The sequence below is a fragment of the Zosterops lateralis genome, assembly GCF_965231275.1.
Source record: "Zosterops lateralis genome assembly, chromosome: 1".
Taxonomy (NCBI): domain Eukaryota; kingdom Metazoa; phylum Chordata; class Aves; order Passeriformes; family Zosteropidae; genus Zosterops; species Zosterops lateralis.
Genome location: NC_139762.1, coordinates 117,668,159 through 117,683,305, shown reverse-complemented (window position 1 = coordinate 117,683,305; position 15,147 = coordinate 117,668,159). Strand labels below are relative to the sequence as shown.

General features: G+C 36.2%; 1 protein-coding gene across 2 annotated transcripts in view; it reads left to right on the top strand.

The window, feature by feature from the left end:
- The window catches only part of PDE7A (phosphodiesterase 7A), a gene marked incomplete at its 5' end in the record, with an annotated part of 71,762 nt that extends 56,656 nt beyond the window's left edge, over window positions 1–15,106 (top strand). For both annotated transcript variants that reach the window (XM_083858641.1, XM_083858640.1), the window contains 10 exons: window positions 1,356–1,507; window positions 3,110–3,173; window positions 3,960–4,055; window positions 7,043–7,143; window positions 9,301–9,432; window positions 9,757–9,848; window positions 10,473–10,617; window positions 11,462–11,558; window positions 12,530–12,610; window positions 13,736–15,106. In XM_083858641.1, coding sequence (XP_083714767.1) covers window positions 1,356–1,507; window positions 3,110–3,173; window positions 3,960–4,055; window positions 7,043–7,143; window positions 9,301–9,432; window positions 9,757–9,848; window positions 10,473–10,617; window positions 11,462–11,558; window positions 12,530–12,610; window positions 13,736–13,947 — 1,172 coding nt within the window. In that variant the 3' untranslated portion in view covers window positions 13,948–15,106. The remainder of the gene's footprint in view (window positions 1–1,355; window positions 1,508–3,109; window positions 3,174–3,959; window positions 4,056–7,042; window positions 7,144–9,300; window positions 9,433–9,756; window positions 9,849–10,472; window positions 10,618–11,461; window positions 11,559–12,529; window positions 12,611–13,735) is intronic.
- Between the last annotated feature and the right edge of the window lie 41 nt (window positions 15,107–15,147).

Below are 15,147 nucleotides of genomic sequence, written 5' to 3'. Positions count from 1 at the left end.
GATACGCTGTGATCATGCCACTGTCAGCTCTATTTAGAGGTGTTTTATTAGTATGATTTGGGAATTAATATATTGATTTAATAGTAATATATTAATGAGCCTAGCATGGAACAGAAAGTAAATTCAGAGAGATTTTAAATGGGTAAAGATTTATCTTATGTAGAATTAAGCTGCTGTCACTAAGAATCACTAAGGCTTTTAGTTCAGGTCGTCAGTAAGGCCACACCTTCCCATGTACAACATTTTAGACTGACTTTAGGAACAAAAGTTGTAACTCCATACTTCACCAACTTCTAATATGCCTTGTTTTTGGAAGGACAAGAGATCTGTGCTACAGAGTTGTGATCATGTTGTTTTTGACGATCTGCATTTTTGAAAAAAGAGCATGTTGACATTGACTTCCTTACTTAATACCTCTTTTTAAAATTTTATTATTTAGCATGAGTCATTTCAGGCAGATTGAGTGAATATCAAGATAAGATTAGTGGCTTCCTGTTGGTTGTATAAAACTGCTTTTGGAGGACACTGTTGAAAGAAAGTAAAGTCCAAAGAAACTACAAAGGAACTGTTGCTCTGTGTAGTTTGATGCTGGGGTTTCTAAACCACTTCAGGCATATCAAATGGAATTGGACATAAACTAGTATCAGTCATTTGTGTAAATCAGCTAACCTAATAAAAGTAAAGCAAAATATTTGGATTAATCTTTGAAAAGACGCTGAAAAAATTTTCTGTTGTATTTTCACCATACTGGGAAACAGAATTAGATATGCTGTGAATATAAATATCATAATTGTTTGTCAGAAGAGTGTAGTTATTTGCAAAAGCATCAAAATTACTTGAGTGTGTTTAAAACTTCAGCATAGTAAAGCTAAGAGATTTTCTGAGCTATAAACTGTGTAAAAGTAATTTCTACTTGCTCAAAGTCTACTTGTATCTCCTGTATCAGCACTCAGTTTCTGATACTCTCTTGCTGGTATACATATCTTAGGTGACTTGTTAGGGACATGGATTGGATGTGTATACATGACAGCAATTTTCCAAAAATAGTTTGTTTACAGTACTGTGTGTGTTTTTAAACAATATCTGTAATATTTTTGTTCTTTCAATAACAGAGTTCCTTAAAAAGATAAGTTGCAGCTATGATTTAAGTATTTGTTTTTCTTCACAGGATGCTCACAGAGAATATTTCATTTTCTAATCCGTGGTTCTGTATTTAGTATTAATAAAAATATCTGTATTTGTGCTGAAACATTTGGTACTCAAAACTTCATTATCATTACACCAAACTTCCCTGAGCACTTCTCTTTTTGATAAAGGTTTTTTAGAGAGAGTGTTTATTTTCTTGTTTTTTGTAGCAAATTCTGAGATTGAAGTCTCTGTGTCTGCAAGAAATGTGAGAAGGTTGCTTAGTTTCCAGCGATACCTGAGATCTTCCCGTTTTTTCCGTGGTATCACTGTTCCAAATTCTTCAAACATTTTAGATGATGATTATAATGGACAAGCAAAGGTTGGTTTCTTGATTTTTATTTTTTTAATCTATGTTTTTCTAAATACTTGCTAGTACCTATAACTACATCACATACTAAAAGTGCAACAAATACCAGTTTTAAGCATTTTTTAATGCATTTATGTATTTCTCTGTGCGTGTGTGTATATATGTATATATTGTAATGGAAATCCAGACAAAATTCCATTGTTTGTAGTGAACTCCTCTACTGCCCAGAAGTTTACTTGAATGATTTTTATGTGGTTAGTGTTTTTTTTTCTTTTTTGGTTGCTGTTGTTTTTTTGTTTCATTGTTTTTATTTTTTTAATAGCTGGTTAATTATGGATGCCCTTGAATAATTGAAGAAAAATATGAAGAGAGGAAAATGTATCTGGAGTTAAGAAATGAATACAGCAATTTAGACAACTATTCCCTTTAATTTTTAGGCTAACCTCACTAGTGAACAACTGGAAGAGTGACTGCCTAAATTCAATAAAGTGCAGTAAATGGATTTTTCAGGAGCAGGGAAAGCAGATGCTGGGAAGAGAGAGTCAGTGCTAAGGGGAGCAGCTACCTGCATGAAAGGCTTCTGTGTTTGCAAGAGAGGATGGACAGTACTGAAGGGGACTGAGCAGCAAAGATTATTTAGGTTATTCAGGATCCCAAAGCTGTGTCATTGCATGTAGTGCTTTTTTGTCATCTGACACAGAAAAAGAATATACTTATAATGCAATGGATGTATCCATGCTGAATATGATCAGGCTGTAGTGTAGGAAGAAATCTGATAACCTGGAGAATGGATCTTAAAAATGTACATGTAGTTTTATCATAAAAAGATATTGTTAATGCTTCTGCTGATAGCAGAGTTTTAGCAGCTGGTAGAGAAAAGCTAGAACCTATAATTGGATCACAAAACAGCTCTACCAATCTAATAAGAATAGGAGAAGGCAGGAATCTGTTTTAAAATGTGCTGGACAGGTATTTCTGATACAGGTAGGGGAGGCGAAGATTGGAACTGCTCAGCTGTGGTGAGACCTCTTGTGCTGTTTGCTGCTCTTGCACATCCCTGTTGTGGGAAGAACAGTTCATGTCCAGCAGCTGTGATAACAACGTGCTAGTTCAGTGAGGTGAAAAGTCAAAAGCCAGGTTCCTAAATTAAAATGCTCATACAATGGCTCAAATATCTAGGGAATCATCTAGATACTGTTCTATAAGCAGGGGGGAAAAAAAGAAAAGGTAAAAGACTACACAGAGATTAATTTGCTAGTCTGACTGCACAGTCATTCTGCCATACTAGTTCTGATTTGAACCTAATTGTTTTAAATTGTCTTTTGAGAAATTTACTAAAGGTTGAAAGAAGGAACTCCAACCAGTTCTGTCAAGGCACTTTTTTTTTTTTTTTTTTTTTTTTTTTTTTTTTTTTTTTCCTCTAGTCTTTTTATTTGTAAATGTGTGATGTTTTTCAGTTATCAGATGAATTTAATTATTCTTTTACTACCAATTTTTTAGCATGTAGATATTCTAAAGACTTGATCTGTCTCTGAAATCTTAGATACTCCTCTGAGCTACAGGAAGATAGGCATACAGTGATTAAAAAATTACAGCTTTTGTGTTTCTTTTCAGTGTATGCTGGAGAAGGTTGGAAATTGGAATTTCGATATTTTTCTTTTTGATAGACTGACAAATGGTGAGTTTATTTTGGTATTTCATTTGTGTTTTATCTTCTAGTATAAATGAACTGTTGCACTTACTATGTTGCAGTGTTGTATGTGATTGTTCACTAAAAAGCACAAATTCCATCAGTTTGTACTTTTTGATTTAATTGTCTTTAATCTGAGTCCTAGTTTGGCTAGTTACTCCATTAAAATAATGACACTGTCAGTACTGATACTAATCACTGATTTTTAGAAGAGGCCCTTGATGTACTTTATAGGTTGCTGTTCTCTCTTAGTAAATTGTAGTGGTAATTTGATACAAATTAACAAATAATTTTATGTTCTTGGACTGTTTTTTGGTTTGTTTTTTTTTCTCCAGTTATGGGGTGCTGGTAATTTTTATGGTTGTGCCCAAAAGGTCATTTATACTGAACGAGAAACTACATTTCTGATAAATGTAGTGTTAGATAGAATAGTTCTATCACTTTATAGTGCCATAAGAGGCGTGTTGGTGTTAATCCATTATAATTATGACATAGAATACCTGGAGGATTGGGAACTGAGCAGAGGGAAGCTGCTGTACACGTATCTTGCACAATACAGAAAAAGGAAGAGAACATTTTGGTGACTTTTGTGAGCCCGTTACAAATAGCAGTAGGAACCACAGGAGTAGCTGGTTTAAAAAAAAGCCCTAAGTATTGTTCATTTGTTTGCTTGTATAATTTTTGTGACCAATTTGTTTGAAATAATACTTTTCTTACAGAAGAGTCACTGATATCATGGCTTTTAATGAATTAGTATTTTCATCTTATTTTTAGGAAACAGTCTAGTCAGCTTAACCTTTCATCTGTTTAATCTACATGGACTAATTGAACACTTCCAGTTAGATACGATGAAACTTCGTAGATTTTTGGGTAAATACAGCTTTTTATTTTGATGAATATTGTTGTTTATCTGCATTTTTATGCTTTTAGTTAAAGTCCTGGTTGTAGTTTTGTAATAAGATGTGAAGAGTACTGGTGCAGTCTACATTGTGCAGTGATTTAAATTATATTAATTGAGATGATCTCTCAAAGTTTTTATGAGTATAGAATATCCTGTGTTAAATCCAAAAGAGTGTTAACAAGTTTAATAGTTTCATAGCAAATGCTTTATTTTATTTATTAGATTTACTTAGTATCTATTAAACAATTGGGAATATTTTGACATTGTGTAACATTTGTATTGGGAAAGGCTGGACAGCTCCTTTCTTCATTCTCATTTTCAGTTCTGTATTGATCTTTACTTTTAGCAATATTATAGTTTCCTAACTGTATGAAATATGTCAAAAATCCTTTCTGGTGCCAATTTGGTGTTATCTCTGGCTTGCTCAAATTCTCCTACAAGTAGGCATTGTACTGTGGACATAGTTTCTCCCTAGACAGTGTACAGGACAATTTTAATTGAAGGTCTGGGCTTGTGTCACTGTAATGCTTCTTTGGAAAGAACTGTAAATACAATGTAGAATATTCAAACCAGTTGGTACATTTGCTCGACAGAGCTGTCTGCATCCCAGTACATAGACTGGTACTGGTATGAGATGTCCTTCCCTTTGGTTCCTCTGTGACACTATCTTTAATTTTGTGAAGTGGGTTGACTTTTTTTTTAACTGAGCAGGAGAAACAAGTTTTTGGTCCCTTTCAGCAGTTTTTCACAGTTTCAGAGAAAATGATTCTGTGGTTACAAAGCTTGTCACTTGACAGGAGATAAATCACATTTGGAACTCTTTTCTCCCCTTTCAAAGAAGAGAATGTTTTTGTTTGCATAATTTACTTCTCTTTCAGTTAAAAAAAATCAGTTCTGTCTTCCATTTCATTTTGTTTTAAAGTGGACTAAATTTTCTCAAGTTTCGTGAATGTTAATCAGCTGACCTTAATGACTGATATGTTGGAATGGAGGAAAATGATTATAGGAATCTGATTTTAGGCTACTCAGGTTCTAACTGAATGTGGTTTGTCTTTCTCGTCTGGTTAGTTGACATTATACAAATTATAATACTTGAAAGACCACTTAGAAATGACTGGCTTAGCTAACTAGTTATTAAAAGATGAGAGTTTTAACTATATATGACTCTTCAAAGTCATAATCCACTAAAATGAGATTAGACTTTGAAGAAGGCAAAATTTATTCTAAATTTGAAAATCAGCACCTTTCTGTTTTTGTTAATGGCTTCTATTTAATATCAGTAAAAAGCTCTTAGTCCATTGTAAAATCAAAGATCCAAATACACCTTCTTAGCATGAACACAGTTCATTCTTTTCTTTTGCTACCTTTTATTCTCTAATCCTTAGCAATTTAAAGATCAAATTCCAGAAGACTAGGCCAGCTCAAATGGTCCAGAGCCACACAAAATTTACATTATATGAGAATCTACTGGAATCTTCTTAAGTAGAGAAATCTGATTTTAGTCCCCTGTAGGATCTTCAAAAAAATTTTTTTATGTGTATATATATACACACATACATACACATGCAAGGTCTTTCAGTGATTTCCATCTTCTGCTTGGAGATCTGCATTTTCTTACTGTGTCTTTACAGGTTCTTATACAGAAAATGCAATGTTGTGCTATTCTAGTTCTGGCAAACTGTGATCAAAATGTTGACCTAGGTCTGCTTTAATAAAATAAGTCAGGAGAATTGTAGAGTTCAAGTAGCTGGATCAGCCTTTGAAGCCACAAAAAAATTAAGAAAGCCGGGGATAGATGGGTTCATGCACTTGATGTGAGGAATAGGTGAGAGAGGGTTCTACTTCAGGTTAGTAAAGCCCAAAGACATTAATATTGATTTTCATTATTTTTCATATGAGGTGTCAGCTCTCCATTGAGTACTATTGAGATTGCATAGTGGTGACAGTATTTTGACTTTTCATGAACAAGCTCTTCACAAATACAACGTCAGTAATGCTGTAACATCACACTCACAATCTATGGATCCTTGGGCTTGTAATCTGAATACAAAAGAAGCTTTGTGGGCATATTTGTTTGGTGGGACTGACAGACGGCAGTCAGACAGGAAAACGTTCTTTTCAGGTTTGCTTGGAAGAACTAATGTGTCGTGTCAGGCAAAACTTTAGAATATAATTTGATTGCTGTGTTTTCGATCTTCTTCCCCTCCATCCTTTTTAACATAGTTTTTTCATTCTCTTTACTTGAGCTAATGTTGATGCCCTTTAGAGAAGTCTACCTATAATGTTCAAAGGCAGCCAGGAAGATGAAGGAAAGAGGAAGAAAGCAAAGAAGTTAAATAGAGTATATTGAATCTAGGTATAGTTAGTCAGATTATTTTCTAAATTGCATATGGGCTTAAGTTTGCCTGAGTACATGTATGAGAAAACACCTAAAAATATTACAGAGTTGTTTTTCCATGACCACTTTCTTGAATTGGAAAACAAAGCACTTCATATGACAAGAAAGCAGTGCTTAATTCCTCTAAAAGCCTGTCTGTTTTCAGGTCATGATATGAAGTCATCATAATGTGGTTTGGTAAATAGCATAATTTTAATTTGGTATTCAATGTTGCCTCACCATTCAGACAGATTGTCAAAGACAGCCTTCCCTGGGAAGTTGTCAAAGCCAGAGTATCTCAGATTATATATTGATTTCAAGTAATTTAATTTTTGCTCTGAGGTGACTTTACATTTTGATGATTTGATTTCCTTTAGCAAATACTGTTTCTTTGCATAAAAATCTTACAGTTGCATTCTGGTTCAGCTGACGATTTATTGACTCTCATGCTTTTACGTGTATGGAACTTGTGATGTTGCATATTTCTGTGCCTAATAGGGGCATATAAAATGGCATATAAATTTTTCCTTGAAAAATTGCAATTTTATTTAAATTTGGATATTTGTTATTTTTCTGCAGTTATGGTTCAAGAAGATTATCACAGTCAAAATCCTTATCATAACGCAGTTCATGCTGCTGATGTGACTCAGGCCATGCACTGTTACTTAAAAGAGCCCAAGGTAAGGCAGCATTCTGACTTTTAGATCACTCATACACACAGAAATATGTGTGTTTGTGTGTAAATGCATATGAATGGATTGTGTGCACGTATCACAGAATCATTTAGTTTGGAAAAGACCTCTGAGATTGAGTCCAACCTGTGTCCAAACACCATCTTGTCTACTAGACCATGGCACATCCACTTAAACACCTCCAGGGATGGTGACTCCACCACCACCCAGGACAGCACATACCAATGTCTAATCACCTTTCAGAAGAAATTCTTCCAAATATCCAACCTAAACCTCCCCTGGCACAGCTTTAGACTGTGTCCTCTATGCTGTCACTGGTTCCTGGGAGAAGCATCCAAACCCCACCTGGATACAACCTCTTTTCAGGCTGTCGTAGAGAGCAGTAAGGTTATAGATCTATATATAAACCTACATGTATGTTATATGCACATACAGGTTTTATCAAAAGTCTCTCACTTTTGAACTCTCTCTTGCCCTCCCTGTTGCTGAGGTTGTAGATTCACACTTAGTATGCTTTTCTTTTTTCCCCCCTTCTGAACTGACATTGTCTTTTGTGTGACTTCCTGTTGAACTACAGAGGGGAATTAAAGTTGCAGCTGTTTAACATAGTGCTGTACCCCAACACATTTATATAGAATTGCAGCCTGAGTCAGAGCTGGCAACAATAAACCTGTGTATTTGTCATCTGGGGTGGTTTTTTCTTCCATAAATTACCATTACCCTTGCTTTGCTCATCTTTGCTGTTGCTGAACAGTTTGCTTCTACGAGAAGCAAATACATCATAGCAATACATTAGGAGTTCTCTTTGGCTTTCTTTTTAAGAAAGGGTAGAGTGATGGACCTTAAGGAGCTAAACTAATTCAGTGTTTGTTCCTCACTACTTGGACTGCTGTCAGGCTGCTGTAATTGATGTCTTGGACAATTTCAGGACCAAGTCCTGTCCTACTAATATTAAATTGAAAGCTGTAGTGCTGGGGAGCTAGATGAGAAGTTACCTACCTTGATGCAGATTTTCACCAATCTGGTATTCCCTTGAGTAGCATAGCTCCTTATTCTGCTTCTGAGGTAGAAACAAGTACGTTTTGGCTTCATAAAGTCTTTTTCAAAGGCTCTTTGCCCACTCCTCCCACTCAGTTTCTCAGTACTGCTCTCAGACCAATTGGTGCAGTGAGCCTGATCAGAGCTGATACATGATGAGTTTTTTTATGGCATTCAGTTTGGAAGCTCTGAGCATTTTTTAATTTAATACTCGTGATGAAAGTTTTGTAAAGCTTCAGATACAAGTATAGACTTTGTATTTTTAGTAACATATACAGCTGTAGTTCAGTACACTGAACTACAGCTCTGCTGCACTGAAGTACATTATAAACATGTGAGGTGTGATAGATGGCAAATGCAACAGGGAACATAAACTTCTGTCCTTGCAGGGTGTTTGCTGCAGTTCACCTTTATATGGACAGAACTGTCTTCTCTGTTTTAGTGCAAACTAGACTTTATTACTGAGTTTAAACTTTGAAACCTCTCAACCATAAGCAGGAAGAGTTTTGAACAGTGAAAATAAGTCCATGTAGATGCATGCTGAGTTCATTGACATGCACTTTGAAAATATTTATTTGTTGCAGATTTTCCTCCTTTGGTTCTGTTCCTGGTAGACCTTGAAATACAAATTTGCACAAGAGTAGAAATACATCCAAAATAGTTCTGAGTCTTCCAGAGCATTAGTTTCTTCCTCTTAGGAGGAAAGGTTTTCATGCTTTTAAAAAAATAGTATGAATTTAAAGAAGAATAGACACAAATAGATACAAATGGATTTGGTAAATGAGAGGGAGAGCTAATTTTAAGAATTTGTTGGTTTTATGGGTCTGCTTAGAAGTGCTTCATTGCTAGACACAAAGGATTTTGTGTGCTGGCATTTTTTAAGAATGAACCTTGCCATTCTCAAAGAATAATGATTAAACCATTGTTGAAATTTTGTAGCTTTAGGGGGGGCAATACTGAAAAGTCAGTGGAATGTTGGTTTTAAATCTTCAAGGTTTTCTCCAAGTTTCTATTGGCTGTTAATTACTGAAAACCAAAAATGCAACACTCGTGCACTTTCTCTAAGGCCATATTGCATTACTAACAATTGTTGGTTTTGCCTTGCAGCTTTCCAAATCTTTAACTCCATGGGATGTCCTGCTCAGTTTAATAGCAGCTGCCACACACGATTTGGATCACCCAGGCGTTAACCAACCTTTCCTAATTAAAACAAATCATTATCTAGCGACTTTATATAAGGTAAGGATAAAATCAGTTGTTTTGTTAAAGCCAGATTTGGAGAGGAGTATAGAAAAGGAGTATAAATTGTGATGTGTTTAGCTAGTGGTAGGATTGAATGCAGACATTTGTTTCCATGTCACTGGGATAAAAAATGGTGCAAATTAACTAAATATTCAGGATTTGTAAGTTTTAACCTCCTTAGGAAAAACAAAAAAGAAGATAAGAAAACAAAACACCAACCCCAAAACACAGCCAAATTGTCTGTTGCTGCTCTTCATATCTTGCTCTTCAGTTTAAGAAAATGGCATTGACTGATATGTGTTACTCCCTTTTAATTCACAGAATACCTCAGTATTAGAGAACCATCACTGGAGATCGGCAGTGGGGTTGCTGAGAGAATCTGGTTTATTTGCACATATGTCATTAGAAAACAGGTATGTTTATACCACATAGTATGTATTAGTTTGAGATACAAACAATCTGTCAGCTAAGACAGCCCTGCAAAACAAGATCAAGTTATTGCATGGTAGTTTTGAGTACAAAATGTAGAGATCTATTTTAAGAATTCCTGGATACTGTGCTGGTAGAGTAGAGCAGTTCATGGTGCAACGTGATATTTGAAAAATAACATTTATTGCAAGCACATTGAAGGGGTGTATGCATGTAGTCAAGCACCTGTTCAGACTAAACTTGGCAGTCTTTTCTCGTTCTGCCACCACAACTGTAGTTTAAAATAGATCATCTTCACCTACTCTTGACTAGAAATAATCTTGAGACAATCAGTTCGTGCATTTCTAAGGGGAAAAAAAAAAGGAAGGGGGAGGGAAAAAAGCTAAAAACTGATTTAGTCTTCCTGAAAGCTGCCAATGAAATATTCTGATATTTCTGTGAATGTTGCAAGAATTTTTCAGGAAAAGAAAACAAACAGTTCAGTGAAAATGCTTATTCGAAAGCTTGTACTTGTATAATAATAAATATGATAAAAAGCCATGTAGATCTAGTGATGATTGTTGTTCTTAATTGATATACTTTTCAGTGTTTGGTGTCACTTATTTCAGGCAGCTGATGGAGAGCCAGATAGGTGATCTCATTCTTGCCACAGACATCAGTCAACAAAACGAGTACCTGTCCATGTTCCGATCCCATTTGGATAGAGGAGATCTATGTTTAGAGAATGCAAACCATCGTCACTTCATCTTACAGGTGATCTTGTTGGTCATATTTTTAAAAACAGTATTTTAGTGTAAAAACTAATCTACTTTAAAATACTAAACATTACTTCTGCTAGGCCTTCTCCTCCTTTCAAACTGGAGCACAACTATCTTTTAGTCGTTCTGTTCCATTACAAAAAGGTTGTTCCCTCCACTTCAATTCCCACAGCCAGCACTTCCCCCAGGTGATGGTGTGTGTTAGTAGGTCTGATAACTTAGAGCTGCTGAACCAAGGTGTTTCCAAGACAAAGTTGAGCTCTTCTAACAGCTCCATTGCAGCCTCAGAATGGTGAAATGCTTTGTCAGAATGTATTTTGGGGAAGGAAAGCACTGCTGTTGTCAGTCAGTTTGCAGTTGTGTTAGTAAGCTTTAGCAAACTTTAAAAACAAAAGCCTTGAGAATTTTCTTAGGTTTGTAGGCATTTTCTTATTAGGTTCGTATTTTGGTCTATAAGAGACAGTGGACAAACAGATGAGAAGTTCTGTCTTGTGCAAACCATTGCTAAAAATACAACCTTGAGAGCCAGAAATGGAAAATACTGCTTGCCTGCTTTGATGCTTTTTTTTCTGAAGTTATTTTTGGCTCCTGTATCAGTGAGTATACTAAATATAGTGGCTCTGAAATACTTTGAGTTGACTGAATTTCCATATTACTCAGGAATGATCATGAGATCTCCCTGAGTGTTTTTTAAATATTGCAGAACATAACTTTGGAGCCCAAATGGTAGGTAGGTTTGTTATTCACAAACCCCAAAATAATCTGTTATCAGGAATTAAATAATTACAGGCACTTCTGTTGAAGGAAAGGTGATCTAACACTCTGTGTTAACTTGTTAGATGGCTTTGAAGTGTGCAGATATCTGTAACCCCTGTCGGACATGGGAGCTGAGCAAGCAGTGGAGTGAAAAAGTAACGGAGGAGTTCTTCCATCAAGGCAAGTAAGAGTAGAAGTATCTTTTAGTGTATAATGTATTTAGTGTGGAGGGAGCATCCATGAGCCCTTGTCCATTTATATTTGGCACTAACAGAGATGTACAGTATGGGATTTTTTTACTTTCATGGGTTGTGTTTCCTGCAAAAGGTCAGAGTTACTAAAATTCAACAGAGAATCTGCTTAGAATCTGAACCTAAAGTGGCTGATACAATACATCCTTCAGCTGAAAGGGGCTTCAGATTAATAATTATGGCCACTTTAAAATTGCCCTGGTCGTTTCAGCAAATTATGGAATATCTTCAATATTTAAACTTCAGCTGTGAGGCCTGTTGGTAAGCAGGTAAGACCAGGGAGATTTTTAGTTACTGTGCAGTTTAGTCTACTTGTGGAAGCAGTTAATAAACCCGTTAATTGACAAATGGAGTGAATTTGCTCCATTATTATTAAATTGTTTTGTAATAAAATTAAAGCTTGGTGGACTTGAGACCTGCTAATTTGCATGTGAATATGGTAAATGGGGAACAGACTGCTTTATTTGGTGCTAATCATGTGAGACTTAATCTTAGATAAAGGTGATGGGGAAGCAGAAACGCAAATTGCCTTTAGGGAGAAATTTCTGAAGGCTAAGCTATCCTCTTCCATATTGCTGAGGGGGGATTAATTTGTCATTTCCATGACAGTGCAGAAGGTTTTACAAGAAAGAGGATGGTAATCCTTCAGGAAACCTGTGGTTGTATGGGGTTTCTGTAATTACTGTTTGATAAAAAATACTAAGTATGTAAATACAGTAGTTGTAAGTACTGTTAGTCTGAGAGATCTGCTTGGTTTCTGGGGAGATGGGAAGAGAAGTAAATGCATTCCACCAGCTGCAGGGTAGTATCCTTGTTAACCAACACTCACAGTCACTTCTGTTAGTGTTTGACTTGGCTGGGACTTGATTTAATGGCTGCATTATACTTTCATTTCTTTAGGTGATATCGAAAAAAAATATCACTTGGGTGTGAGTCCACTTTGTGACCGACAGACAGAAACTATTGCCAACATCCAGATTGGTAACTGCAATTCAGTTCATTTTAGTAGATTTCTTTCCGCATGCAATTTGAAAAAAAGACACCTTTTGGATACATTTGCTGGAGGCTGAACATACTCTGTGTGTGTGTGGCAGCATTTTATTATAAAGAGCAGTTTTATTTTTATTTGCTATATAACATCTCTTGAATTGTTTATGAATGGTGCTACCAGACAGTCCTGGTGCCCCCGTTTCCTCACAGGGCAGGTACAGTTAAATGCAGAGATGTGATGGAGAATGGTGGATAGCCATTATATTAGTAGTTTTTGCTAACCTGACTTGGATTTAAATAGTAAAATGTCTTTTTATAGTTAATTTTAATAAAAGTTGATTATGGAGGTGAAGTGAGACTCAGTTAAAAACACAGAAAAAGAAAAGAAGAAACTGAACAACAATCACAGTATGAATTAACGCTTTAGATTGACATAAAAGCTGATGTGTTCAATGAGCTGCAATGTTATAATTTAGAATGCTAGGAAATCATATTTTTAATTAGAAGACTCAGTTTTGGCTATCTTAACTTTGAATTTTTGTTTCATGGAAATAGACATTTCAAATAAATGAACATGTGCATGCACACCAAGTATATCAATGTGTTTTGTGGCCTCGTTTAAAAAAATTCTAAAAATTTGTATTTTAAAGTATTTTTAGTCACCCTAATATTGTGAAAACAGTATATTCTTTTTTCCCCTGTATAGTGTAATTCAAACACTCTGTGGGGTAATTAATTATAAAATCTCTTAGAAATTTAGCTTCTCTAAATTGTGTGATTTAATTGCTGATGTTTAGATTTCTCCCCCCCTCCACATTGTCCAGTATTTGTCTTCATTTGGCAATTGCTATGAAAGAAAGAAAGTTAGTCTGTAATGCAGTGTATTGCTGCAGTCAGTTCTTCTGACTGATTAGTAAAATCTTTTGAATTTTGAGATTTTTTTTAAGATGCCCAAAATATCTAAATTAATATTTAAATGCACATTGGAGAATAGTAATTTGACACATTTATTATTTATTACTAAATGCTATTTAAAATATTTGGTTTGAGTATTTTAGTTTTTCTCTGTATCTTTTTTTTTTAATTTCATCTGCCTCTGTTTGCTTGTTTTTGAAGGTTTTATGACTTACTTAGTGGAACCACTGTTTGGGGAATGGGCCCGGTTTTCCAACACGAGGCTGTCACAGACAATGCTTGGCCACCTGGGACTGAACAAGGCGAGCTGGAAGGGAGTGCAGAGGGAACAGCTGGGCAGCGGTGACGATGTTGACCCCACTTTTGAGGAAATGGACTCAGACATTTTACCTCAGGAACCTCGATTGTCCTGACCTCAATCTCCATGACAAAACTGCCTCTTCCCTCGGTATCTGCACAGTTGGATTAAAGGAGACACATGCCAGCCCAAGGTTTTGGTAAAATGATGCCAGCATTATTTATTTCCAAGTTTTCCTTTGACACAGACCATTTGACCCAGAATTTTTTTAAGCCGCCAGATCTGAACATAGAGCAATATGCACCCGCCTCAGTTGGTTGTCGTTCGGAACCTCGAATATGCAAAGCACAGCAGTGACTGAGCCTTGGAGCAACGGGACGGAAGCTTCTTTGTGCCCCGTGGCTTGGGTTTTCTCATGATATTTGGAATACGCTCTTCAAATCTAAGACTCGATATGGATTGTTCCACTCCCTTGGAATTTAGCAAGACTTGCATAAATGTGTTCAAAGCATACCTTCCACTCAGTCCCTGTTTTAATACGGAAATGTGAAGTGCCCATCCTCTGCTGCCTCTGGCAAGACTTGATGTTTACAAATGTACTCTGAAACTATCGGTTCTAGACTTAACCTTTGCGCATGGCTGTGAAGGAACCACTAACTTGGGTTTTTTGCTTTTTTAAAAGAAAAAGATCAAATCTGAGACTGCAGCTCTTGTTTCTTTGGATGCCAGAAAAGCCTCCCATTTGCCATAATTTTGTTTGTGCACTGGGAACTGAGCATTCATCATAGAGCACAGCCAAGCTTTACTCCAGTGCTATATGGGAATGCAATTTTTTAACGGCGAAAAAACACTTCTGAATCTGGGAAGGGCAGGGGTGGGGGGGAAGCGTCCGAACTGCATTGCGATTCTGCAGTGGGAACATCGCATGTTGTTCTCACTATTGTACACTTGAACTGCACATGCAAGAAAAAGGTGGAATGTCTAAACACCATAATCAGCTCAGGGTATTTGCCAATCTGAAATAAAGTGGGATGGGAAGCGTGTCCTTCAGAACAAGGGTACAAATGCCCCTTTCGCTGCAGCGTGTGTGTATGTGTGGGTGTGTGAGTACGTTTGGGACGGGGGAGGGCGGGAGGGCTGGGGAAGGGTTTGAACGGCAACATTTTTTCTTTTTGTTGGTTTGTTTTGGTTTTGTTTTTTTTTTTTTTAATTTATTCTTTTAGAATGTGACAATTTCATGAACAGCCACACTGGGGAGGAAACTGTAACAAATTGCTACAGATGCCTTAAACTATGCACAAAGCTAAGTGACCAA